The sequence below is a fragment of the Salvelinus namaycush genome, chromosome 35 (assembly GCF_016432855.1).
Source record: "Salvelinus namaycush isolate Seneca chromosome 35, SaNama_1.0, whole genome shotgun sequence".
NCBI lineage: Eukaryota > Metazoa > Chordata > Actinopteri > Salmoniformes > Salmonidae > Salvelinus > Salvelinus namaycush.
Window position 1 is genome coordinate 3,545,669 of NC_052341.1, and position 27,816 is coordinate 3,573,484.

General features: G+C 46.0%; 2 protein-coding genes across 5 annotated transcripts; one reads left to right on the forward strand and one right to left on the reverse strand.

Moving 5' to 3' along the window:
- Positions 1-458: 458 nt before the first annotated feature.
- On the reverse strand, positions 459-14,552 carry LOC120029446 (dual specificity protein phosphatase 13-like). Its single transcript, XM_038974654.1, has 3 exons — positions 14,329-14,552; positions 13,802-14,019; positions 459-883 (listed from the first exon to the last, which is right to left on the reverse strand). The coding sequence occupies exons 1-3, from the start codon at positions 14,463-14,465 to the stop codon at positions 663-665; spliced, it is 576 nt and encodes a 191-aa protein (XP_038830582.1). The 5' UTR covers positions 14,466-14,552; the 3' UTR covers positions 459-662.
- A 4,789-nt stretch (positions 14,553-19,341) lies between these two features.
- LOC120029738 (sphingomyelin synthase-related protein 1-like) lies at positions 19,342-26,985 on the forward strand. 4 transcript variants are annotated; one of them, XM_038975006.1, is made up of 6 exons: positions 19,342-19,573; positions 21,247-21,828; positions 22,893-22,988; positions 23,396-23,513; positions 24,706-24,856; positions 25,110-26,985. In XM_038975006.1, the coding sequence occupies exons 2-6, from the start codon at positions 21,266-21,268 to the stop codon at positions 25,415-25,417; spliced, it is 1,236 nt and encodes a 411-aa protein (XP_038830934.1). In that variant the 5' UTR covers positions 19,342-19,573; positions 21,247-21,265; the 3' UTR covers positions 25,418-26,985. The 4 variants fall into 4 exon arrangements, with proteins under 4 accessions (XP_038830934.1, XP_038830936.1, XP_038830935.1 ...); XM_038975008.1 differs by lacking the exon at positions 19,342-19,573 and adding an exon at positions 19,720-20,037; XM_038975007.1 differs by lacking the exon at positions 19,342-19,573 and adding an exon at positions 20,155-20,274.
- Positions 26,986-27,816: the final 831 nt, after the last annotated feature.

Below are 27,816 nucleotides of genomic sequence, written 5' to 3' on the forward strand. Positions count from 1 at the left end.
AATTGATATTGTGCAGAGATGAGTTATTCTTCCAACATGTATTCTAGCAGCACAACTGGCTGTAGGTAGTAGACATCTGCCTTAACTCTTTCTATTTTTACACCTGAATGACCTCGGCTCAAAATAATTCTGGCATCTCTTCTGCATACCCCCAAGGTTATGTGAGCTACCAGTAGGTATGGAGAGTGGGAGTGGACACACTGTTTGGTTTTGTCGGCAGCGACAAAATAGCTTTAGAGATACTGCTCGTGTCTTCTGTGTTGATATTTATTTAAAATAATGTTCCTTCACTGTGTGGACACAGCCATTGTCTGAGCTCTGTTTACCAATGACCTCGTTTGATGGCACTGCTGAAAATAGAGGAAGTCTGTTTTTTAAAACATTTATACAACATCCATATACATTTATAATGCCAATAACAGTCTGCTCTTTCAAATGAATTATAAATCCCCCCAAAATTTTGCAACATATTTTATTCAACATACTGTATGTAGGTGAGGTATACTTGTTTGTTTTAGGTAGTTTGTGCACTAGAAAGGGATTTGACATAGATTCATTCCCACTTGATTTGAAAATCAACTTCCTCTTTTTAAGCTTCTTCGTTGTGCACTGATACAAATATTAACTTGTGGCATTTGGTCTGTTTTGCTATGTTCTGATCTCTACAGAATCAGACAGGTTTTCCATGTTTTCTGTTTTCTCTTCAGCTGAAGATCTAGGTCCAGCAGCAGAGCCAGGAAGTTCCTGTTAGGGTAAATGGCTCTTTTCTGGATGACTTTCTGAAGAGCACAATGGAGGGGGATGTGACAATACAACATGAGGTACGCCAACACCAAGGTAGACGATCTGCTCATACCCATAATGCAATGGACGAGAATCTTCCCTGGAGAGGAGAGAAGAGAATTGTTTGTTTAATTATTTAACTTTATATCCAGGCGAGTCAATTAAGAACTAATTGTTATTTAGAATGACGGCCTGAGAAGTGGCGAGAAAAGATGAAAAGAGAAAATGAAAGTGATGGAGAGGGATTAGTGAGAGGCCACCATGTTATTAATATCATACATGACTGCCCGCCTCAAACTGTGGCCTTTCTGTTCCCCTCAGAGATCTAAAAATAGTCTCCATAATTCATTGCCTTTGCAGAGAGAGAGAGAGGCCTAGGCTGCTTGGCTGTCACATAAATCCAATGTTGCCTGTCCTCTGGTGGTGAGGCTCTCTGAGAGGATCCATGGTTAGACTTTATAAAGTACTGTAAGGTACGATTTTTTTATTCTTGTTTGTGTGGATTGGAAGTAGTTACTGTATAACTAACTATTCAATGTGTGTTACAGGGACAGAGTGGGGTATTGTGGGAATGGGTTGAGGTCGGTGCTATACAGGGACAGAGTGGTGTATTGTGGGAATGGGTTGAGGTCGGTGCTATACAGGGACAGGCTTGAGTACTGTGGGAATGGGTTGAGGTCGGTACTATACAGGGACAGAGTGGTGTACTGTGGGAATGGGTTGAGGTCGGTGCTATACAGGGACAGGCTTGAGTACTGTGGGAATGGGTTGAGGTCGGTACTATACAGGGACAGAGTGGTGTACTGTGGGAATGGGTTGAGGTCGGTACTATACAGGGACAGAGTGGTGTACTGTGGGAATGGGTTGAGGTCGGTACTATACAGGGACAGAGTGGTGTACTGTGGGAATGGGTTGAGGTCGGTACTATACAGGGACAGAGTGGTGTATTGTGGGAATGGGTTGAGGTCGGTACTATACAGGGACAGGCTTGGGTACTGTGGGAATGGGTTGAGGTCGGTACTATATAGGGACAGAGTGGTGTACTGTGGGAATGGGTTGAGGTCGGTACTATATAGGGACAGAGTGGTGTACTGTGGGAATGAGTTGAGGTTGGTACTATATAGGGACAGAGTGGTGTACTGTGGGAATGGGTTGAGGTCGGTACTATACAGGGACAGAGTGGTGTACTGTGGGAATGGGTTGAGGTCGGTACTATACAGGGACAGAGTGGTGTACTGTGGGAATGGGTTGAGGTCGGTACTATACAGGGACAGAGTGGTGTACTGTGGGAATGGGTTGAGGTCGGTGCTATACTGGGACAGAGTGGTGTACTGTGGGAATGGGTTGAGGTCGGTACTATACAGGGACAGAGTGGTGTACTGTGGGAATGGGTTGAGGTCGGTACTATACAGGGACAGAGTGGTGTACTGTGGGAATGGGTTGAGGTCGGTACTATACAGGGACAGAGTGGTGTACTGTGGGAATGGGTTGAGGTCGGTGCTATACTGGGACAGAGTGGTGTACTGTGGGAATGGGTTGAGGTCGGTACTATACAGGGACAGGCTTGGGTACTGTGGGAATGGGTTGAGGTCGGTACTATACAGGGACAGAGTGGTGTACTGTGGGAATGGGTTGAGGTCAGTACTATACAGGGACAGGCTTGGGTACTGTGGAAATGGGTTGAGGTTGGTACTATATAGGGACAGAGTGGGGTACTGTGGGAATGGGTTGAGGTCGGTACTATACAGGGACAGGCTTGGGTACTGTGGGAATGGGTTGAGGTCGGTGCTATATAGAGACAGAGTGGTGTACTGTGGGAATGGGTTGAGGTCGGTACTATACAGGGACAGAGTGGTGTACTGTGGGAATGGGTTGAGGTCGGTACTATACAGGGACAGGCTTGGGTACTGTGGGAATGGGTTGAGGTCGGTACTATACAGGGACAGGCTTGGGTACTGTGGGAATGGGTTGAGGTCGGTACTATACAGGGACAGAGTGGTGTACTGTGGGAATGGGTTGAGGTCGGTACTATATAGGGACAGGCTTGGGTACTGTGGGAATGGGTTGAGGTCGGTACTATACAGGGACAGAGTGGTGTACTGTGGGAATGAGTTGAGGTCGGTACTATACAGGGACAGGCTTGGGTACTGTGGGAATGGGTTGAGGTCGGTACTATACAGGGACAGAGTGGTGTACTGTGGGAATGGGTTGAGGTCGGTACTATACAGGGACAGGCTTGGGTACTGTGGGAATGGGTTGAGGTCGGTACTATACAGGGACAGAGTGGTGTACTGTGGGAATGGGTTGAGGTCGGTACTATACAGGGACAGGCTTGGGTACTGTGGGAATGGGTTGAGGTCGGTACTATACAGGGACAGGCTTGGTTACTGTGGGAATGGGTTGAGGTCGGTACTATACAGGGACAGGCTTGGGTACTGTGAGAATGAGTTGAGGTTGGTGCTATAAAGGAACAGAGTGGTGTACTGTGGGAATGGGTTGAGGTCGGTACTATACAGGGACAGAGTGGTGTACTGTGGGAATGGGTTGAGGTCGGTACTATACAGGGACAGAGTGGTGTACTGTGGGAATGGGTTGAGGTCGGTGCTATACTGGGACAGAGTGGTGTACTGTGGGAATGGGTTGAGGTCGGTACTATACAGGGACAGAGTGGTGTACTGTGGGAATGGGTTGAGGTCGGTACTATACAGGGACAGAGTGGTGTACTGTGGGAATGGGTTGAGGTCGGTACTATACAGGGACAGAGTGGTGTACTGTGGGAATGGGTTGAGGTCGGTGCTATACTGGGACAGAGTGGTGTACTGTGGGAATGGGTTGAGGTCGGTACTATACAGGGACAGGCTTGGGTACTGTGGGAATGGGTTGAGGTCGGTACTATACAGGGACAGAGTGGTGTACTGTGGGAATGGGTTGAGGTCGGTACTATACAGGGACAGGCTTGGGTACTGTGGGAATGGGTTGAGGTTGGTACTATATAGGGACAGAGTGGTGTACTGTGGGAATGGGTTGAGGTCGGTACTATACAGGGACAGGCTTGGGTACTGTGGGAATGGGTTGAGGTCAGTGCTATATAGAGACAGAGTGGTGTACTGTGGGAATGGGTTGAGGTCGGTACTATACAGGGACAGAGTGGTGTACTGTGGGAATGGGTTGAGGTCGGTACTATACAGGGACAGGCTTGGGTACTGTGGGAATGGGTTGAGGTCGGTACTATACAGGGACAGGCTTGGGTACTGTGGGAATGGGTTGAGGTCGGTACTATACAGGGACAGAGTGGTGTACTGTGGGAATGGGTTGAGGTCGGTACTATACAGGGACAGGCTTGGGTACTGTGGGAATGGGTTGAGGTCGGTACTATACAGGGACAGGCTTGGGTACTGTGGGAATGGGTTGAGGTCGGTACTATACAGGGACAGAGTGGTGTACTGTGGGAATGGGTTGAGGTCGGTACTTTACAGGGACAGGCTTGGGTACTGTGGGAATGGGTTGAGGTCGGTACTATACAGGGACAGAGTGGTGTACTGTGGGAATGAGTTGAGGTCGGTACTATACAGGGACAGGCTTGGGTACTGTGGGAATGGGTTGAGGTCGGTACTATACAGGGACAGAGTGGTGTACTGTGGGAATGGGTTGAGGTCGGTACTATACAGGGACAGGCTTGGGTACTGTGGGAATGGGTTGAGGTCGGTACTATACAGGGACAGAGTGGGGTACTGTGGGAATGGGTTGAGGTCGGTACTATACAGGGACAGGCTTGGGTACTGTGGGAATGGGTTGAGGTCGGTACTATACAGGGACAGGCTTGGGTACTGTGAGAATGAGTTGAGGTTGGTGCTATAAAGGGACAGAGTGGTGTACTGTGGGAATGGGTTGAGGTCGGTACTATACAGGGACAGAGTGGTGTACTGTGGGAATGGGTTGAGGTCGGTACTATACAGGGACAGGCTTGGGTACTGTGGGAATGGGTTGAGGTCGGTACTATACAGGGACAGGCTTGGGTACTGTGGGAATGGGTTGAGGTCGGTACTATACAGGGACAGAGTGGTGTACTGTGGGAATGGGTTGAGGTCGGTACTTTACAGGGACAGGCTTGGGTACTGTGGGAATGGGTTGAGGTCGGTACTATACAGGGACAGGCTTGGGTACTGTGGGAATGGGTTGAGGTCGGTACTATACAGGGACAGAGTGGTGTACTGTGGGAATGGGTTGAGGTCGGTACTATATAGGGACAGGCTTGGGTACTGTGGGAATGGGTTGAGGTCGGTACTATACAGGGACAGAGTGGTGTACTGTGGGAATGAGTTGAGGTCGGTACTATACAGGGACAGGCTTGGGTACTGTGGGAATGGGTTGAGGTCGGTACTATACAGGGACAGAGTGGTGTACTGTGGGAATGGGTTGAGGTCGGTACTATACAGGGACAGGCTTGGGTACTGTGGGAATGGGTTGAGGTCGGTACTATACAGGGACAGAGTGGTGTACTGTGGGAATGGGTTGAGGTCGGTACTATACAGGGACAGGCTTGGGTACTGTGGGAATGGGTTGAGGTCGGTACTATACAGGGACAGGCTTGGGTACTGTGGGAATGGGTTGAGGTCGGTACTATACAGGGACAGGCTTGGGTACTGTGGGAATGGGTTGAGGTCGGTACTATACAGGGACAGAGTGGTGTACTGTGGGAATGGGTTGAGGTCGGTACTATACAGGGACAGAGTGGTGTACTGTGGGAATGGGTTGAGGTCGGTGCTATACTGGGACAGAGTGGTGTACTGTGGGAATGGGTTGAGGTCGGTACTATACAGGGACAGAGTGGTGTACTGTGGGAATGGGTTGAGGTCGGTACTATACAGGGACAGAGTGGTGTACTGTGGGAATGGGTTGAGGTCGGTACTATACAGGGACAGAGTGGTGTACTGTGGGAATGGGTTGAGGTCGGTGCAATACTGGGACAGAGTGGTGTACTGTGGGAATGGGTTGAGGTCGGTACTATACAGGGACAGGCTTGGGTACTGTGGGAATGGGTTGAGGTCGGTACTATACAGGGACAGAGTGGTGTACTGTGGGAATGGGTTGAGGTCGGTACTATACAGGGACAGAGTGGTGTACTGTGGGAATGGGTTGAGGTCGGTGCTATACTGGGACAGAGTGGTGTACTGTGGGAATGGGTTGAGGTCGGTACTATACAGGGACAGAGTGGTGTACTGTGGGAATGGGTTGAGGTCGGTACTATACAGGGACAGAGTGGTGTACTGTGGGAATGGGTTGAGGTCGGTACTATACAGGGACAGAGTGGTGTACTGTGGGAATGGGTTGAGGTCGGTGCTATACTGGGACAGAGTGGTGTACTGTGGGAATGGGTTGAGGTCGGTACTATACAGGGACAGGCTTGGGTACTGTGGGAATGGGTTGAGGTCGGTACTATACAGGGACAGAGTGGTGTACTGTGGGAATGGGTTGAGGTCAGTACTATACAGGGACAGGCTTGGGTACTGTGGAAATGGGTTGAGGTTGGTACTATATAGGGACAGAGTGGGGTACTGTGGGAATGGGTTGAGGTCGGTACTATACAGGGACAGGCTTGGGTACTGTGGGAATGGGTTGAGGTCGGTGCTATATAGAGACAGAGTGGTGTACTGTGGGAATGGGTTGAGGTCGGTACTATACAGGGACAGAGTGGTGTACTGTGGGAATGGGTTGAGGTCGGTACTATACAGGGACAGGCTTGGGTACTGTGGGAATGGGTTGAGGTCGGTACTATACAGGGACAGGCTTGGGTACTGTGGGAATGGGTTGAGGTCGGTACTATACAGGGACAGAGTGGTGTACTGTGGGAATGGGTTGAGGTCGGTACTATATAGGGACAGGCTTGGGTACTGTGGGAATGGGTTGAGGTCGGTACTATACAGGGACAGAGTGGTGTACTGTGGGAATGAGTTGAGGTCGGTACTATACAGGGACAGGCTTGGGTACTGTGGGAATGGGTTGAGGTCGGTACTATACAGGGACAGAGTGGTGTACTGTGGGAATGGGTTGAGGTCGGTACTATACAGGGACAGGCTTGGGTACTGTGGGAATGGGTTGAGGTCGGTACTATACAGGGACAGAGTGGTGTACTGTGGGAATGGGTTGAGGTCGGTACTATACAGGGACAGGCTTGGGTACTGTGGGAATGGGTTGAGGTCGGTACTATACAGGGACAGGCTTGGTTACTGTGGGAATGGGTTGAGGTCGGTACTATACAGGGACAGGCTTGGGTACTGTGAGAATGAGTTGAGGTTGGTGCTATAAAGGAACAGAGTGGTGTACTGTGGGAATGAGTTGAGGTCGGTACTATACAGGGACAGAGTGGTGTACTGTGGGAATGGGTTGAGGTCGGTACTATACAGGGACAGAGTGGTGTACTGTGGGAATGGGTTGAGGTCGGTACTATACAGGGACAGAGTGGTGTACTGTGGGAATGGGTTGAGGTCGGTACTATACAGGGACAGAGTGGTGTACTGTGGGAATGGGTTGAGGTCGGTACTATACAGGGACAGAGTGGTGTACTGTGGGAATGGGTTGAGGTCGGTACTATACAGGGACAGAGTGGTGTACTGTGGGAATGGGTTGAGGTCGGTACTATACAGGGACAGAGTGGTGTACTGTGGGAATGGGTTGAGGTCGGTGCTATACTGGGACAGAGTGGTGTACTGTGGGAATGGGTTGAGGTCGGTACTATACAGGGACAGAGTGGTGTACTGTGGGAATGGGTTGAGGTCGGTACTATACAGGGACAGAGTGGTGTACTGTGGGAATGGGTTGAGGTCGGTACTATACAGGGACAGAGTGGTGTACTGTGGGAATGGGTTGAGGTCGGTGCTATACTGGGACAGAGTGGTGTACTGTGGGAATGGGTTGAGGTCGGTACTATACAGGGACAGGCTTGGGTACTGTGGGAATGGGTTGAGGTCGGTACTATACAGGGACAGAGTGGTGTACTGTGGGAATGGGTTGAGGTCGGTACTATACAGGGACAGGCTTGGGTACTGTGGGAATGGGTTGAGGTTGGTACTATATAGGGACAGAGTGGTGTACTGTGGGAATGGGTTGAGGTCGGTACTATACAGGGACAGGCTTGGGTACTGTGGGAATGGGTTGAGGTCAGTGCTATATAGAGACAGAGTGGTGTACTGTGGGAATGGGTTGAGGTCGGTACTATACAGGGACAGAGTGGTGTACTGTGGGAATGGGTTGAGGTCGGTACTATACAGGGACAGGCTTGGGTACTGTGGGAATGGGTTGAGGTCGGTACTATACAGGGACAGGCTTGGGTACTGTGGGAATGGGTTGAGGTCGGTACTATACAGGGACAGAGTGGTGTACTGTGGGAATGGGTTGAGGTCGGTACTATACAGGGACAGGCTTGGGTACTGTGGGAATGGGTTGAGGTCGGTACTATACAGGGACAGGCTTGGGTACTGTGGGAATGGGTTGAGGTCGGTACTATACAGGGACAGAGTGGTGTACTGTGGGAATGGGTTGAGGTCGGTACTTTACAGGGACAGGCTTGGGTACTGTGGGAATGGGTTGAGGTCGGTACTATACAGGGACAGAGTGGTGTACTGTGGGAATGAGTTGAGGTCGGTACTATACAGGGACAGGCTTGGGTACTGTGGGAATGGGTTGAGGTCGGTACTATACAGGGACAGAGTGGTGTACTGTGGGAATGGGTTGAGGTCGGTACTATACAGGGACAGGCTTGGGTACTGTGGGAATGGGTTGAGGTCGGTACTATACAGGGACAGAGTGGGGTACTGTGGGAATGGGTTGAGGTCGGTACTATACAGGGACAGGCTTGGGTACTGTGGGAATGGGTTGAGGTCGGTACTATACAGGGACAGGCTTGGGTACTGTGAGAATGAGTTGAGGTTGGTGCTATAAAGGGACAGAGTGGTGTACTGTGGGAATGGGTTGAGGTCGGTACTATACAGGGACAGAGTGGTGTACTGTGGGAATGGGTTGAGGTCGGTACTATACAGGGACAGGCTTGGGTACTGTGGGAATGGGTTGAGGTCGGTACTATACAGGGACAGGCTTGGGTACTGTGGGAATGGGTTGAGGTCGGTACTATACAGGGACAGAGTGGTGTACTGTGGGAATGGGTTGAGGTCGGTACTTTACAGGGACAGGCTTGGGTACTGTGGGAATGGGTTGAGGTCGGTACTATACAGGGACAGGCTTGGGTACTGTGGGAATGGGTTGAGGTCGGTACTATACAGGGACAGAGTGGTGTACTGTGGGAATGGGTTGAGGTCGGTACTATATAGGGACAGGCTTGGGTACTGTGGGAATGGGTTGAGGTCGGTACTATACAGGGACAGAGTGGTGTACTGTGGGAATGAGTTGAGGTCGGTACTATACAGGGACAGGCTTGGGTACTGTGGGAATGGGTTGAGGTCGGTACTATACAGGGACAGAGTGGTGTACTGTGGGAATGGGTTGAGGTCGGTACTATACAGGGACAGGCTTGGGTACTGTGGGAATGGGTTGAGGTCGGTACTATACAGGGACAGAGTGGTGTACTGTGGGAATGGGTTGAGGTCGGTACTATACAGGGACAGGCTTGGGTACTGTGGGAATGGGTTGAGGTCGGTACTATACAGGGACAGGCTTGGGTACTGTGGGAATGGGTTGAGGTCGGTACTATACAGGGACAGGCTTGGGTACTGTGGGAATGGGTTGAGGTCGGTACTATACAGGGACAGAGTGGTGTACTGTGAGAATGAGTTGAGGTTGGTGCTATAAAGGGACAGAGTGGTGTACTGTGGGAATGAGTTGAGGTCGGTACTATACAGGGACAGAGTGGTGTACTGTGGGAATGGGTTGAGGTCGGTACTATACAGGGACAGAGTGGTGTACTGTGGGAATGGGTTGAGGTCGGTACTATACAGGGACAGAGTGGTGTACTGTGGGAATGGGTAGAGGTCGGTACTATACAGGGACAGAGTGGTGTACTGTGGGAATGGGTTGAGGTCGGTACTATACAGGGACAGAGTGGTGTACTGTGGGAATGGGTTGAGGTCGGTACTATACAGGGACAGAGTGGTGTACTGTGGGAATGGGTTGAGGTCGGTACTATATAGGGACAGAGTGGTGTACTGTGGGAATGGGTTGAGGTCGGTGCTATACTGGGACAGAGTGGTGTACTGTGGGAATGGGTTGAGGTCGGTACTATACAGGGACAGAGTGGTGTACTGTGGGAATGGGTTGAGGTCGGTACTATACAGGGACAGAGTGGTGTACTGTGGGAATGGGTTGAGGTCGGTACTATACAGGGACAGAGTGGTGTACTGTGGGAATGGGTTGAGGTCTGTGCTATACTGGGACAGAGTGGTGTACTGTGGGAATGGGTTGAGGTCGGTACTATACAGGGACAGGCTTGGGTACTGTGGGAATGGGTTGAGGTCGGTACTATACAGGGACAGAGTGGTGTACTGTGGGAATGGGTTGAGGTCGGTACTATACAGGGACAGGCTTGGGTACTGTGGGAATGGGTTGAGGTTGGTACTATATAGGGACAGAGTGGTGTACTGTGGGAATGGGTTGAGGTCGGTACTATACAGGGACAGGCTTGGGTACTGTGGGAATGGGTTGAGGTCGGTGCTATATAGAGACAGAGTGGTGTACTGTGGGAATGGGTTGAGGTCGGTACTATACAGGGACAGAGTGGTGTACTGTGGGAATGGGTTGAGGTCGGTACTATACAGGGACAGGCTTGGGTACTGTGGGAATGGGTTGAGGTCGGTGCTATATAGAGACAGAGTGGTGTACTGTGGGAATGGGTTGAGGTCGGTACTATACAGGGACAGAGTGGTGTACTGTGGGAATGGGTTGAGGTCGGTACTATACAGGGACAGGCTTGGGTACTGTGGGAATGGGTTGAGGTCGGTACTATACAGGGACAGGCTTGGGTACTGTGGGAATGGGTTGAGGTCGGTACTATACAGGGACAGAGTGGTGTACTGTGGGAATGGGTTGAGGTCGGTACTTTACAGGGACAGGCTTGGGTACTGTGGGAATGGGTTGAGGTCGGTACTATACAGGGACAGAGTGGTGTACTGTGGGAATGAGTTGAGGTCGGTACTATACAGGGACAGGCTTGGGTACTGTGGGAATGGGTTGAGGTCGGTACTATACAGGGACAGAGTGGTGTACTGTGGGAATGGGTTGAGGTCGGTACTATACAGGGACAGGCTTGGGTACTGTGGGAATGGGTTGAGGTCGGTACTATACAGGGACAGAGTGGGGTACTGTGGGAATGGGTTGAGGTCGGTACTATACAGGGACAGGCTTGGGTACTGTGGGAATGGGTTGAGGTCGGTACTATACAGGGACAGGCTTGGGTACTGTGAGAATGAGTTGAGGTTGGTGCTATAAAGGGACAGAGTGGTGTACTGTGGGAATGAGTTGAGGTCGGTACTATACAGGGACAGAGTGGTGTACTGTGGGAATGGGTTGAGGTCGGTACTATACTGGGACAGAGTGGTGTACTGTGGGAATGGGTTGAGGTCGGTACTATACAGGGACAGAGTGGTGTACTGTGGGAATGAGTTGAGGTCGGTACTATACAGGGACAGAGTGGTGTACTGTGGGAATGAGTTGAGGTCGGTACTATATAGGGACAGAGTGGTGTACTGTGGGAATGGGTTGAGGTCGGTACTATACAGGGACAGAGTGGTGTACTGTGGGAATGAGTTGAGGTCGGTACTATACAGGGACAGAGTGGTGTACTGTGGGAATGAGTTGAGGTCGGTACTATACAGGGACAGGCTTGAGTACTGTGGGAATGGGTTGAGGTCGGTACTATACAGGGACAGAGTGGTGTACTGTGGGAATGAGTTGAGGTCGGTACTATACAGGGACAGAGTGGTGTACTGTGGGAATGGGTTGAGGTCGGTACTATACAGGGACAGGCTTGGGTACTGTGGGAATGGGTTGAGGTCGGTACTATACAGGGACAGGCTTGAGTACTGTGGGAATGGGTTGAGGTCGGTACTATACAGGGACAGGCTTGAGTACTGTGGGAATGGGTTGAGGTCGGTACTATACAGGGACAGAGTGGTGTACTGTGGGAATGAGTTGAGGTCGGTACTATACAGGGACAGAGTGGTGTACTGTGGGAATGAGTTGAGGTCGGTACTATACAGGGACAGGCTTGAGTACTGTGGGAATGGGTTGAGGTCGGTACTATACAGGGACAGAGTGGTGTACTGTGGGAATGAGTTGAGGTCGGTACTATACAGGGACAGAGTGGTGTACTGTGGGAATGAGTTGAGGTCGGTACTATACAGGGACAGGCTTGAGTACTGTGGGAATGGGTTGAGGTCGGTACTATACAGGGACAGGCTTGGTTACTGTGGGAATGAGTTGAGGTCGGTACTATACAGGGACAGGCTTGGTTACTGTGGGAATGAGTTGAGGTCGGTACTATACAGGGACAGGCTTGGTTACTGTGGGAATGAGTTGAGGTCGGTACTATACAGGGACAGAGTGGTGTACTGTGGGAATGAGTTGAGGTCGGTACTATACAGGGACAGAGTGGTGTACTGTGGGAATGAGTTGAGGTCGGTACTATACAGGAACAGAGTGGTGTACTGTGGGAATGAGTTGAGGTCGGTACTATACAGGGACAGAGTGGTGTACTGTGGGAATGAGTTGAGGTCGGTACTATACAGGGACAGAGTGGTGTACTGTGGGAATGGGTTGAGGTCGGTACTATACAGGGACAGGCTTGGTTACTGTGGGAATGGGTTGAGGTCGGTACTATACAGGGACAGAGTGGTGTACTGTGGGAATGGGTTGAGGTCGGTGCTATACAGGGACATAGTGGGGTACTGTGGGAATGGGTTGAGGTCGGTACTACACAGGGACAGAGTGGTGTACTGTGGGAATGGGTTGAGGTCGGTGCTATACAGGGACAGAGTGGTGTACTGTGGGAATGGGTTGAGGTCGGTACTATACAGGGACAGAGTGGTGTACTGTGGGAATGAGTTGAGGTCGGTACTATACAGGGACAGAGTGGTGTACTGTGGGAATGGGTTGAGGTCGGTACTATACAGGGACAGAGTGAGGTACTGTGGGAATGGGTTGATGTCGGTTCTATACAGGGACAGAGTGGTGTACTGTGGGAATGGGTTGAGGTCGGTACTATACAGGGACAGAGTGGGGTACTGTGGGAATGGGTTGAGGTTGGTGCTATACAGAGACAGAGTGGTGTACTGTGGGAATGGGTTGAGGTCGGTGCTATACTGGGACAGAGTGGTGTACTGTGGGAATGAGTTGAGGTTGGTGCTATACAGAGACAGAGTGGTGTACTGTGGGAATGAGTTGAGGTTGGTGCTATACAGGGACAGAGTGGTGTACTGTGGGAATGAGTTGAGGTTGGTGCTATACAGAGACAGAGTGGTGTACTGTGGGAATGAGTTGAGGTTGGTGCTATACAGGGACAGAGTGGTGTATTGTGGGAATGAGTTGAGGTTGGTGCTATACAGAGACAGAGTGGGGTACTGTGGGAATGAGTTGAGGTTGGTGCTTTCGTAAAGACCAAATGTAAGCCTAACAGATGAAATGTGTCAACTTCAAATTATCTTTTTTGGTGTTCATAACTCTGCTTGTATAGATATTCTATGTAAAATTACAGGGAAAATCAGCAGTTGCTACATCCATTTTTGGCATTATTCTTGAAGAATATAACTTCAACTTCAACCCATCAGAACCCAAAATATAAGCTTGTTTTACACCAATGTTTGTAAACATTGGAAATGTAAACAAACACTGTACAGCCTCAAAACATGGTTCAAACGATCATGTAGATATCTTGGATGGTCAGTGTTTGCATCCATAGCTCTGTCTATGAATTTGAGAGTGATTCCATTCTTGTTTCGAAACAGGGCCAGGCAAAGCACTTTGTTATAGTTTCAACTGCTGATTGGCCCTACTTGACTTAGAATAGGAGTCTTACCATCTGGTTGTTTCAATGCTTTGTGAATGAAATCAGCTGCGGGCTTGAAGTACACATCCAGATCAAAGTGAGTCGAGTCCTCTGCTGGAATACCATAATAAACAAAGCTGTTGCCATAAAATCTGTGATCCCCTATGCTGCCTCGCTTGGAATGAGCAGCGTTTAAAACATGAGTGACGCCTAACTTCTGCAAGGAACTCCTGTTTTGGGCTATTGCCCTGGTAAGACAAAGAGAGAGAAGGTGTTGAGACTGAACTAATGTGAATGTAGTGCAGCACTAGCTACATTAGTTTGTCAAATAGTTTTCATCTCGTCAGAAACTGTACAAACGATAAATAATACTTCTGTTTAATTACATTAGATGTTTGCAGTAGCCTATGATATGACCTTGGTTATAGTTGATCTGTTTACTGTGACATCGACATAGAATTGATCATAACTGCTTGAGTATTTTTATTTACAAATGCTTAAACAATGAACTACGTGTAATGCAGTTAAGATGAATAATTATTCAAATGAATACTTACACATTTCCTATGAATATGTTCGGCCAAACCTCATTTATCTGGGTCAACCGCAGCGTGCAAGAATCCAAAATCTTTTCCAAGTCCTTCACAGATAGGTACTCTTTCCTGGGTTCTTTTTTGGTCTTCAGGGCTGCCATTATTCCAATTACAAATCCCCCTCAAATTACAAATCAATGACTAGGCTACTAGTCAATGTTTCCAATGTGTTAAAGCAGCAGCACACTCTATACTCCCACTTCAGCTGATATGTGTGAGCTGGTATTTGTTTACCCTCAGTAAGTCAGGCAGAGGGCAGGATCACAAACTGACGGCTGTGACTGTGTCCTTTCACACCACCCCGTGTGTCTCGAATGGCACCCTATTGCCTATGACTACTTTTGATCAGAACCCTATGGGCCCTTGGTCAGAAGTAAAGCAGTATACAGGGAATAGGGTGCCGTTTGGGACGCCGACAAAGACCCTTAATTCAATAAACCACAAACAGAGAGGAAGCACCTGACGAGCACGGGTGATTTTACATGATGGACGCTGTTAAAGATGTGTTTCTATAGTATACTGTAGAGTAGATTTAAAATAATTTTATTCGTCCACTTTCATGTCCAGCCTGAACTTTGACTTCCACTTGATCCCAACCTCTGAAAGACACACACATATGAGAGAGGTTGGAGCAGCCACACTGGGTGCCCGTGGAGCAGTGGTTGTGGGGGTTTAAATGGCAATGGATTTTGATACCACCCACCCTCCGGTTACAGCTTGCATCCAACCAGATTTTTCCCGTAAGATCCAGGATTCGAAATGGCAACTCTCCGTTTGCTGGCTCACCTCCTTATCCACTAGACTACCTGCTGCCATTCTACTGAGCTGGGATAGTATTTCAGGAACAGAAAGACAAAGCTGTAACACAGTGCTGCCTATTTATTGTAAATGGGTCAAATATAATACAGAAAGAAGCAAAAAAGATATATTCCCAGTGAAAAGTGCATCATACGGAAGAGCATTAGGGCCAAATGAAGAGATAAAAATGTTTATTTGATGGGGATGGTTCTTCAAAAACTCGCAATACTTTGACAATGAAGTCAAAATTGAACTTTGTGAATAAATTTGCAATATTCTGAGAATATTCAACTTCAAGAATATAGTCAAAATATTTTGAGAATCAACTCAACAAAAAAATTGGGAGAATAAAGTCAAAATGTTGAGAATAAAATAGACTTCTTGAGAATAAAGTTGCAGTTATATTTAAAGATTAAAGTAGGGGATATGGTTATTACAGATTCAACCACAAAGACCAGGGAGGTTTTCCAATCCTCAAAAAGAAGAGCACTTATTGGTAGATGGGTAAAACAACTTAAAAGCAGATATTGAATATCCCTTTGGGCATGGTGAAGTTATTAATTACACTTTGGATGGTGTATCAATACACCCAGTCACTACAAAGATACAGGCGTCCTTCCTAACTCAGTTGCCAGAAAGGAAGGAAACCACTCAGGTTTTTCACCATGAGGCCAATTGTGACTTTAAAACAGTTACAGAGTTTAATGGCAGTAATAGGAGAAAACTGAGGATGGATCAACAACATTGTAGTTGCTCCACAATACTAACCAGTACCATATTTTCAAACATGGTGATGGCTGCAAAACCTGGTCCAGTCTGCTTTCCACCAGACACTGGGAGATGAATTCACCTTTCAGCAGGACAATAACCTAAAACACAAGGCCAACTCTACACTGGAGTTGTTTACCAAGAAGACAATGAATGTTCCTGAGTTGCCGAGTTACAGTTTTGACTTAAATCTACTTGATAATCTATGATTGTCTAGCAGTTCACCTGAAAATGGTTGTCTAGCAACGATCAACAACCAATTTGACAGAGCTTAAAGACTTTTGGAAAGAATAAATCGGCAAATGTTGCACAATCCAGGTGTGGAAAGCTCTTAGAGAATTACCCAGAAAGACTCACAGCTCTTAGAGACTTACCCAGAAAGACTCACAGCTCTTAGAGACTTACCCAGAAAGACTCACAGCTCTTAGAGACTTACCCAGAAAGACTCACAGCTCTTAGAGACTTACCCAGAAAGACTCACAGCTCTTAGAGACTTACCCAGAAAGACTCACAGCTCTTAGAGACTTACCCAGAAAGACTCACAGCTCTTAGAGACTTACCCAGAAAGACTCACAGCTCTTAGAGACTTACCCAGAAAGACTCACAGCTCTTAGAGACTTACCCAGAAAGACTCACAGCTCTTAGAGACTTACCCAGAAAGACTCACAGCTCTTAGAGACTTACCCAGAAAGACTCACAGCTGTAATTGCTGCCAAAGTTGTTTTTACAAAGTATTGACTCAGGGGTGTGAATACTTATGTAAATTACATATTTCTGTATTTAATTTTCAATAAATTTTCAATAATTTTTTCAAATTATTTTTGTCATTATGGGGTATGGTGTGTAGATGGGTGAGAGAAAAAAAATCAATTGAGTCAATTTTGAATTTAGACTGTAACACAACAAAATGTGGAATAAGTCAAAGAGTATGAATACCTTCCGAAGGCTTAAATTAGGGTTATTTGGCTTGTACCCATAGCAGAACCCTTTCTCGTGCTATATGGAACCTTTTTTTGAAGATTCTATGAAGAACCATGCTCATAAGGTTCTAAATGGAACCTGTATGGTGCTACAGCACAAAGACCCTTTCCTAAGGTTCTATAAAGAACCATTAGAAAAGGTTCTATATACTGTAGCACCCAAAAAAATGGTTCCGCTATGGTTACAACCCTTTCTGGGGCTATATATATAAAACTATTTTTATAGCTCTTTATAGAACCTATATGGAAAATGGTTCTAGAAAGATCCTTTTGAAGGTTATTTTAGGTTATTTTATTCTGGTTAGCCATATTATATTGTTACAATTTCTAAGGCATTGTTATTGTGTTCATTGAGAAGTTGATTCAGGTGTGCTATGGCTGGGGGACCCTGAAGAGGGAATTAAGAACCGCTGATTTAGTCAACTGTTCTCAAGTGACACAAGGCCATACGTGAGCAGAGTACGAATTATACCGTGACATTCGGGGGGTTCTCAATTTTTTTCTTGGGAATTTTTTTTATGAGCCTAATTGTAAAGACATGTCATTTAATGGTAAAAATGTAATTGCCATTTAATGTGGCATAAACACAACCAGTCATTATGTTTTCATCTGATTGTCAAACAAATCACTTCAAAAAGTAGGCTACCTGCACAAGTTTGTCCACTCCAAAGTAATTCTAGTATCCAAATCCAATCCATTTGATGAATGGAAAGACACGTCCGTTATAAAACACCAAAAAATGACATTCAGCCATTGTCATTAGGCCCTACACTCTTGTTGCCCGAGTTAAATGGTGCGTCTTGCTGACAAATTGACCTTTTTGTAAAAAGACAAGACACCTGAAGCGGGTCTGAAATATGGGACCGTCCCGGGTGCAATAAGTCCAAGTAACAGATTGGAATAGTTTAGAAAAATGTATGTTATTTATATTTAAGTAGCATTAGATTAATTAATCAATCAATGTACATGAAAAAACATTGATATTGAAACAAACAATTATAAAAATCAACCTGCAATAGAGCATGCTGGGAAATATGATAATGGTTCAACTCTGGTTATTAACCCCAACACTGGGGTTCTTTTAAAACACTGAGTGTTAATTTAACATTTTACAGTGTTAATTTACCTATTGAATAACCACTAGAAATTTTACACTGAAAAAAAATCAACACTAGTTAACACTGGCCAATTTACTGTGTGCTATGAAAGGGACACATCTGCAGGCTTCCAGAACCTTTCAAGAACCCACATGTTTAACTCAAAGGTTCTTTATCAGGCAAGAGTTCTCCAAGGAACCATAAGACCTGAGAGAAGAACCATTTAACAACTATTACTTTTTAAAGTGTACTTCCAACATACAAATCAAATAAAAGTGTATTTGTCATATGCACAGGATACAGTGTAGTATAATATACAGTACAATGAAATGCTTACTTGCAAGCTCTTCTGTCAAACAATGCAACAGCTGTACATGATATTCAATAGAATACATTGATAAAGACAAGAACACACATACAGTGTGGTATAAATGGCTCTCATGAGACATCAGCTATCTTTCCTTTTCATTTTCTGATGTTGTAGGATGGTAATTAGCCTAGTTGAGGCTTTAGGCTTATGTATAGTGGCAGGAACAGGTGTTGTTCCTTCGCCTCAGTCTAAAATGAAAAATGACCTGATTGATGTCTGTTTGTGTAATTGAACTTAGACCTATGTCTTAAATCTTACATGTGTCTTGCAACTTTACATAGAGCTAATGTTGGCAACAGTGACTCACCTAATTTAAATATAGGCTACGTTATGCAACCTGGACTCAGGGTTAGATGTAACAAAGTAAATGTAAATCCACCAAATGGTATAATATGTTACGTGTCGTATGGTATGTATTAATTTGTGGGTGTCATCAACCATTTTGTATATGTTACAAATAACAATTAGTATATGTTACAAATTGCAATTCGTTCAATATATTATGAATTGTAATTCTTACAAATAGTTACAAAATAGCAAATTCCAATTTGTTGTGGCTAATGTTAGCTAGTTGGCTAACGTTAGCTAGGCTAGGGGTAAAGTTAAGGTTAGGAGTTGGGTTAAAGGGTTAGGAGTAAAAAAAAGTAGTAACTAGTTGCTAATTAGCTAAAATGCTAAAGTTGTCCGTGATGAGATTCAAACACACAACCTTTTGGTTGCTCGACATATCTTTCTGTCTTATGTATCCATATTAAACATAAAATACCACATTAAAATAAGTATTCTGGATTTACATTTACTATGTTACGTCTAGTTTCTGAGACCAGGCTGACATGACGTTAGGTTACTTTACTGGTCATGAACAATACATTGTTTCAGAGTACATACTGTGCTGTCTTTGCATACCGATACTGTCATTTCACCAGTAGAGGTCAGTGTATTGGCTATAAATTCAGCTATGAGCAACGTTCGACTCAGTACGAGAAAACTACCTGGTGCGCGGCTCTTCCAGTGTTTACGGAGCTCCTTCAGTATTGTCAACAGCAAAGCAGATGCTAACCAGCAGCGGACGAAATGATTTGCTTCAATCGTTTTATCACACTAAACGTAAATATAGGTTCGTCAGACTCATGTGAGATGCCATATAGTCAATTTACTCTCCGCGGCAGCTAACTAACAGTTGAGTCTGAATTCTGGTGAGTATTTACTGCTAGATTGCTAACTAGCTAACATATCAGGCTAACGTTTGCATACCAGGAAGCTGGTGACGTTATGCCGGAATGTACACGTTGCTGATAGCTAATGTATTCTGAGCATTGAAATGTGTTTTGCATAGCTTGCTGTGTGGATAGCTAGCTAACTGGGCTTGGTGGTATATCAGTCACTCGTGCACTTAGCTAGTTATGTAGTTAAAGCCAAAGCTCTCAGATGTGTATGGCTAACTAGCTAGCTACTGTTAGCTAACTAACCCCTGTCTGGCCTACTGGAGACAGTAGGCTTTTGCCAGAGTAGCGGATATACGAGAACGGAGTTCAGCGTTCCTTGGCTATTGCCAGAGATGTCACCACCCTTCTCTGTCTGTCTTGTTTAGTATAATGAGTGACTGTGCTATTAGCACCCAACACTAGTTCTCTGTATTGCGTTTTAATGGTTGCAAGAGGTGAGTGGGGACATGACATGGGACAGTTTGTTTTGCCAGGGACACTGACCTCTAAGTAGTTTGCTTTAACTAGGCTGTATTACACAATTACTCGGTATATACAGAGGTTTGTCTGACAGTGTACTGTAGGCTAGACTTAACGTTAGTGCTTAGAAGTTTCAGCGGAAAACTGCTTTGAGTGACTACAATTTAACCAGACTGGAAGAAATGGAGAAGATTGTCTTGAAGCATTGGAAAGTCAGTGCCTCATGTAGAAATATTGTATGCTAGACAGTGAACCAGACAGTATTGCTGAAATGCTGATTCAGTGAAATGGTGAATGCCTAGTTCTCTGTGGCTTGTGTAATGACAGTGTTGCAGTGTTTTCTCTTTTGAAATGGTACTGGCTCCTCCAATCGATATGGGAACTTTTTGTCTATTCCACACAGTGCATATCTTTTAATGTGATATGCATGTTTCCTGTGACAAACTTAAAGAGCGACTGCCCTTTAGGCCATTTTCAAAACGAGATTTTTTTATGTGGCATCGTCATGAGTTAGACATTTATTCTAGTGTCAAAATTGACTACAAAGTGTAAAGTCAGTCTCGTCCAAAACAGAGATTTGCAAGATGATAGGGAATAAAATGTTATGTCACGGATGAAGGGTACAGTAAGTTATCCTGTTTATTTCAATCCAGCTGGCAGCACCCAAGTAATCATCAATTCGGTTTTGTTGCTGAACAACCGAACCCTGCTAGTTAGAGACCATCAGTAAATTGCACATGTCCCAATGCACATGGGACAATATTTTAGAAGTTCAATAGCTCCAAATGTAATGACTTAACCAATTATAAATTGTAGAAATTCAAATACAAATATTGAAAGCATTTAATGAGACAACTAAAAGATGTGCGGCATGAAAATATTTTCTTGTGTAATTTGACAGTCCCGAACTATCCCCAGAAATGAGGTAACCAACTTTGCCACGGTCAAACACCAGCCTGCTGAAGCTAATTGGTGAAATAATTTGGCTAACTCTTCCCACCTGCGAGAGACTCACATCAAACCACACCCCAGACACAAACTCATGTTTGAATTCAGTCACAGCCACTAGCATTTCTTAAATGAATCAAATATAAAACGAGGTCAAATCAGGAATGCAGTCGCCCTTTTTAAGAGCATATTTGGTTTTGGAGTCGAGATTAATCTTGTCCTTTTGTCTTCTACAGTTTACAGAGTGAAGGGGAGATGTCTAGTAGTACCCAGCTGAGCATCCGGCATTGGACCACCAAGCACGTTGCCAAGTGGCTGAAGGACGAGGGCTTCTGCCACTATGTAGACCTACTGTGCAACAAGCACCGTCTGGATGGCATGTCCTTACTCACCCTAAGTGAATACGACCTCCGCTCTCCCCCACTGGAACTCAAGGTGCTGGGGGACATCAAGAGGCTGATGGTGTCCCTCCGCAAGCTGCAGAAACAAAACCTGGATATCCTGGAGGAGCTGGGGGTCCCATTCGACGGACACTCGCCTCAGGGTGGGGACTGGCACTGCAACGGAGACTCCAGTAGAGAGAGCGATAACTCTAACACAGACACAGCACCGGTTGGAGAGCAGTATCTTGAGTATAGGAATGGGAAGTACAAGCATGGAGGGAGCGGGAGGCTGGACCCTGAGTACTGGAAGACGGCGCTTAGTGCCATCTATGTGGTGTTTGTGTTCGGATTTACCTCTTTCGTTATGGTGATCGTGCACGAGAGGGTGCCGGACATGCGCACTTACCCTCCCTTGCCAGACATTTTCTTAGACAGGTGGGTTGCTCATGCTGTTCCCCTACAACCTAAGCAATGTATGTACATTTAGACCGACTTGATCTTGTGACTTTCCAGCAAGCACCTCTTTCCGATTGTCAACATAACTGATGCTTTGACGACACGTTACAAGGAACCAAATACAAGCAAACAGGGAGGAACTAATCTGAATTTCATTAATATAAACTATTTTTCGTAGCAAAATGTTTTCCGTTTGGTGTGAATGGCTTCCGTTGCAAAATGTATTCGTTAGTCAGTGTCCGACTAATGAATACAGCCCTGATTAGGCTCTCAGAGCAACAGTGAAAGTTGGTCTCGATAGTGAAATTAAACATGATGGTGCACCTGCAGCATCTTGTGATCTGTTAAAACAAGCAATCAAGCTGTTGGATGGACATTGTGGTACTTGCCCTACTTTCTGATAGCAACAGTCTATTATAAGCCTGACACGGGGTGTGTCCCAAATTGCTCACGAAGTGTACTACTCTATAGGCCCTGGTTGAAAGTTGTACACTATATAGGAATGGGGTGCCATCAAGTGTTATTGGATTGTCTAATCTTCTGTTCACAATGAATTCCATTGGGCGGTGTACTACGCTTAAATGTCCGGCTTGTTCTTACCGAGTGCTGAGTTCCCACTTACTCATGGTGTGATAATGTGGCAGATTATTGTTGGCGACATGACTAAGCAGTAACTAGGCTAAATGTAGCTCCCTATGTTTAGGGTCTAGCAGGACTAGAGGTTGACGTCGAGACGCAGCGTAGTGAAATAGCAAAAGGGTTAGCCTTTTGTGAGAACCTAATTCCGGTTTGTCAGGTGTTATCCCAGTTGCACTGCGTGTCCCTTCGCATCCTTTAATTGGGAAAGAAATCTTCTAGGCAATTTTAGTTTGTTCCAGTTAAGTAATGTTGAATATAGGTTAATACTTTTCATCAGGTTATTAGCGATTAGGCTTCAGTGACCCTTTTTTAATAAAGTTGGCTAAGCCTGGGAGAATAACCCACAGTGCTCCGTAGCAGACAGCTTGAAGATCAGCCTATAACCATTTTTCTTTCTTTAACAGTGTACCTAGAATACCATGGGCCTTTGCCATGGCAGAGGCATGTGGAGTCATCCTGTGTAATATCTGGCTGCTAGTTCTGCTGCTGCACAAGCACAGGTAGAGTACTGGCTACTGACTGGTCCATAGGGAAACATGTTCATCACACAGCCTAGACATTATTATTATTATTATTATTAATTTTTTTAAAGCTAGTGTCTAGGATGTCTCCCTGACTAGAATAGAGGATTCGTGTAGAATAGAAGTGTATTGTCCAGGAGTTTTCAAGCTTCTCCTCCAGGGAACCGGTTTCATGTTTTCAATCTATTCCAGAACTATCACACCTGATTCAACTTGTCAACTAATCATTAGGCTTTTGACTACATGAATCAGGTGAGCTAGTTAAGGCTACAACAAAATGTTGAAACTTCTAAGGGTCACTGAGGAGAGGTTTGAAAACCATTGGCCTAGTTATTGAAGTTGTGGTCAGTGCTATGTTAATGTGTGTAATGTTTGCTCTGCTAAAGGTCCATTCTGCTGCGGCGGCTGTGCAGCCTCATGGGGACAGTGTTTATGCTGCGCTGCATCACCATGTTCGTGACCTCCCTGTCAGTGCCAGGACAGCACCTGCAGTGCTCAGGAAAGGTACCACCTCTCCACTGACTAAATCAACACTGTGTAGATATGATGAACCTACAATTTATAGTCTTCACTCTGTCCAGCTTGATAAGTCATCTATAGTCTTTTCACTCTGTCCAGCTTGATAAGTCATCTATAGTCTTTTCACTCTGTCCAGCTTGATAAGTCATCTATAGTCTTTTCACTCTGTCCAGCTTGATAAGTCATCTATAGTCTTTTCACTCTGTCCAGCTTGCTAACAGTAAACGAAAGCTAGACGGTCGGAGAGCATCGCAAATTCCAAAAGTGATGGTCATATCATTCTTTTTTGCAAATTTTGACGTCGGTCAAATGTAACCAATTTTAAATGTGTCCCTCTGGACCTCGGTTAAAACTGAATGCGATCCGCAGGGGGGATAGTTGACCCCCCCTACTGTACATTCTATGACCCCCCCTACTGTACATTCTATGACCCCCCCTACTGTACATTCTATGACCCCCCCTGCTGTACATTCTATGACCCCCCCTGCTGTACATTCTATGACCCCCCCTGCTGTACATTCTATGACCCCCCCCTGCTGTACATTCTATGACCCCCCCTGCTGTACATTCTATGACCCCCCCCCCTGCTGTACATTCTATGACCCCCCCCCCCTGCTGTACATTCTATGACCCCCCCCCCCTGCTGTACATTCTATGACCCCCCCCCCCTGCTGTACATTCTATGACCCCCCCCCCTGCTGTACATTCTATGACCCCCCCCCCCTGCTGTACATTCTATGACCCCCCCCCCCTGCTGTACATTCTATGACCCCCCCCCCCCTGCTGTACATTCTATGACCCCCCCCCCCCTGCTGTACATTCTATGACCCCCCCCCCTGCTGTACATTCTATGACCCCCCCCCCTGCTGTACATTCTATGACCCCCCCCCCTGCTGTACATTCTATGACCCCCCCCCCCTGCTGTACATTCTATGACCCCCCCCCCCTGCTGTACATTCTATGACCCCCCCCCCGCTGTATATTCTATGACCCCCCCCCCCCGCTGTATATTCTATGACCCCCCCCCCTGCTGTACATTCTATGACCCCCCCCCCCCCCCCGCTGTACATTCTGACCCCCCCCCCCCCTTTGCTGTACACAGGCTATGGATGGCAATTTACACGTCTCACAACAGGCTAGAATATCAATCGTGACCCTTTCCTTCTCTTTCCCCTAGGTGTATGGTGATATGTGGGCCAAACTGCATCGAGCTCTGGCCATATGGAGTGGATTTGGAATGTCCCTCACAGGGGTCCATACGTGTGGGGACTACATGTTCAGTGGTCACACGGTGGTCATCACCATGCTCAACTTCTTTGTGACAGAATGTAAGTGTTCCATATCATTTATTGGTGCAGACTATAAGATGTAATTGACTGTAGTGGGAAGAACTTCTGTACATTGTGTGTCAATCAGCTATAACTACATGAAGACCTGACCACTGACAGCTTTAAACTGTTGTCTCAATCTACAGGATCACTTGAAGTTGTCATTCAATTCCTGATTTGGAACAGAACATAACTGAAACTCAAAACCATCCTAACACATTGTTCAATGTTCTGCTTGTATGTATTCATTAAGACACCCCGCGGGGCTGGAACTTCATCCACACCTTGTCCTGGGTCCTGAACTTGTTTGGCATCTTCTTTATCCTGGCGGCCCATGAACACTATTCCATCGACGTCTTCATCGCCTTCTACATCACGACCAGGCTGTTCCTGTACTACCACACGCTGGCTAACACCAGGGCCTACCAGCAGAGTCGCAGGGCCCGCATTTGGTTCCCCATGTTCTCCTTCTTCGAATGCAACGTCAATGGCCCCGTGCCCAACGAGTACGGGTGGCCCTTCTCTAAACCCACCATGATCAGGAGCATGATTGGGTACTAGGTGGAGTCCACTGGTCTGCGATGCAGCCACCACGACGTTGATCTCTTCCAACACTGTTTACTGTGAGACCCGTTGTGTTTTTTTGCTGCTGCCGCTGCCTTCAAGGAGTTGCCAACTGTGGTTGTGTGATATTGACTTTATATTCCAATGTCTGCAGAGACTGCGAACTGAGATGGCTTGTAGGATCCTATCGGTGCCACGGTGCGACAGGGTACGGGAGACTTGACTACTCATATTCTGTGACTTAGTGGTTGGCTGGCGTTTGTCCCACGGCAGCCTGTTGAAAGGGATTAAACTGTGTGGTTAAAATGACACACTACTCATTTTATAATGCACTACTTTAGACCAGAGCCCTATGGCCTCTCGTCAAAAATAATGCACTACGTAGGGAATAGGGTGCCGTTTTGGATACATGCTAAAGACTAATTCTCTTCATTTGAAAAGGGATTGAGATTTTTGCAGATATTTCCCACACCTTTTGCCATGATCAATAACCAGGTAACAGATATGATGTAAGTGCTTTAGTCAACTCATCTCTTGTTATGTCTTACGGTGTATGGCATGACAGCGAACTCGACAGACGAGTTGGCTAAAGCACAAACTGACCTGCTACTGCCAGGCTTGCATTTCCACGCTTAACAGCTCTTAACTTGCAGTCTGAGGGAACGTTGAAGGTAATAAGCAAGCTAGAGGTTTGGGGAAAAACATGAAAGCGGAATTCTCAGGCAGCCTATTGTAACCAAATTTTTTTTTTTTTTTAAGTCCAATAGAATTTGTTAATCTAAAATTCAACAGTATTATATTAAAAAAATCTTCATTTATATATCCTGAGAAATTAGGGTATAATATTATTGTGGTTTTATCTGGCTCTAATACAGGTATGGCCCACTTCTTTAAAAAAAATTTTTTTTAAGCAATTTTCAAAATGTCAAAGATGATACTGTTCCTGAATTTCTGTATAACAATATCTAAGTTCCAGATGTTGTGACCGGTCTTGTTACTTGTTTATCTTTATTAATTTGGGTAGTGTGAAAAGCTTCTGCATTCCTTAAGACACTACTGTGGGTTTTGGCTGTATTACTAGAATGCTGAATTAGTCATGTTGACATGAACTACATGACCAAAAGTATGTGGACATCTGCTTGTCGAACATCTCATTCCAAAATCATGGGTGTTAATATGGAGTTGGTCCCTGCCCTCTTGCTGCAATAACAGCCTCTACTCTTCTGGGAAGGCTTTCCACTAGATGTTGGAACATTGCTGCTGGGACTTAATTCCTTTCAGCCACAAACATTAGAGGTCGGGCATTGATGTTAGGCAATTAAGCTGGGCTCGCTGTTGGTATTTCAATTCATCCCAAAGCTGTTCGATGGGGTTGCGGTCAGGTCTCTGTAGGCCAGTCAAGATCTTCCACACCGATCTCGACAAACCATTTCTGTATGGACGTCGCTTTGTGGACGGGGGCAGTGTCATGCTGAAACAGGGAAGGGCCTTCCACAAAGTTGGAAGAACAGAATTGTGTAGAATGTCATTGTATGCTGTAGCGTTAAGATTTCCCTTCACTGGAACTAAGCGGCCTAGCCCAAACCATGAAAAACATCCCCAGACCTCGGTAGTGAGTGTTGCAACCGAGGACAGACATTTAAAAAAATAATAATAATAATTATAATGTATGCGCTTCAGCACTCTGCGGTCCCGTTCTGTTAGCTTGTGTGGCCTACCACTTTGCGGCTGAGCCGTTATTGCTCCTAGATGTTTCCACTTCACAATAACCACACTTACAGTTGACCATGGCAGCTCTAGCAGGACAGAAATGTAACGAACTGGCTTGTTGGGAAGGTGGCATCTGAGCTCCTCAATAAGGCCATTCCACTGCCAATGTTTGTCTATGGAGCTTGCGTGGCGGTGTTCTTTTTTTATACACCTGTCAGCAACGAGTGTGGCTGAAAAGGCCGACTCCACTAATTTGAAGAGGTGTCCACATACGTGTGTATATAATATATTTGGTGTCCTTTATAATATTTGTATTGTTCAGTTAATCCTACCTTTTTCCGAACTATACCTTGCCGTAAACGGGGATGTTACCCCCAAGGAGATCGCAAAAAGCAGCCAAAACTATGGAATGGAAAATGGTGAACAATCGTTTTTAAATATCATTCCATTTGCCAATAACTTTAGGTGTTATAGTAACATTGTCTTTTTTATAAGAACTGCATATCTCAGATGTTGCGTACTCGCTTGTAATTTAGTAAATGCCCAGGCTTCGCGATTAACATACAAGGATATAAATCCTTACAAAAATAGTTTTACTTCTTCCACAGATCCCTTGGACTGTCTTAATTTATTTAATTTTGTATATGTCAATAGAATTGTTTTTTGTTTTATTTGATGTACAGAAA

Coding starts and splice junctions, on each gene's coding strand:
- LOC120029446 (XM_038974654.1), bottom strand. CDS start 14,465: ATGGCAGCCCTGAAGACCAAAAAAGAACCCAGGAAAGAGTACCTATCT. Junction 14,020..14,328: donor AACATATTCATAGGAAATGT/GTAAGTATTCAT, acceptor TTGTCTTACCAG/GGCAATAGCCCAAAACAGGA. Junction 884..13,801: donor AGCATTGAAACAACCAGATG/GTAAGACTCCTA, acceptor TCTCCTCTCCAG/GGAAGATTCTCGTCCATTGC.
- LOC120029738 (XM_038975006.1), top strand. CDS start 21,266: ATGTCTAGTAGTACCCAGCTGAGCATCCGGCATTGGACCACCAAGCAC. Junction 23,514..24,705: donor ACCTGCAGTGCTCAGGAAAG/GTACCACCTCTC, acceptor TCTTTCCCCTAG/GTGTATGGTGATATGTGGGC. Junction 24,857..25,109: donor CAACTTCTTTGTGACAGAAT/GTAAGTGTTCCA, acceptor GTATTCATTAAG/ACACCCCGCGGGGCTGGAAC.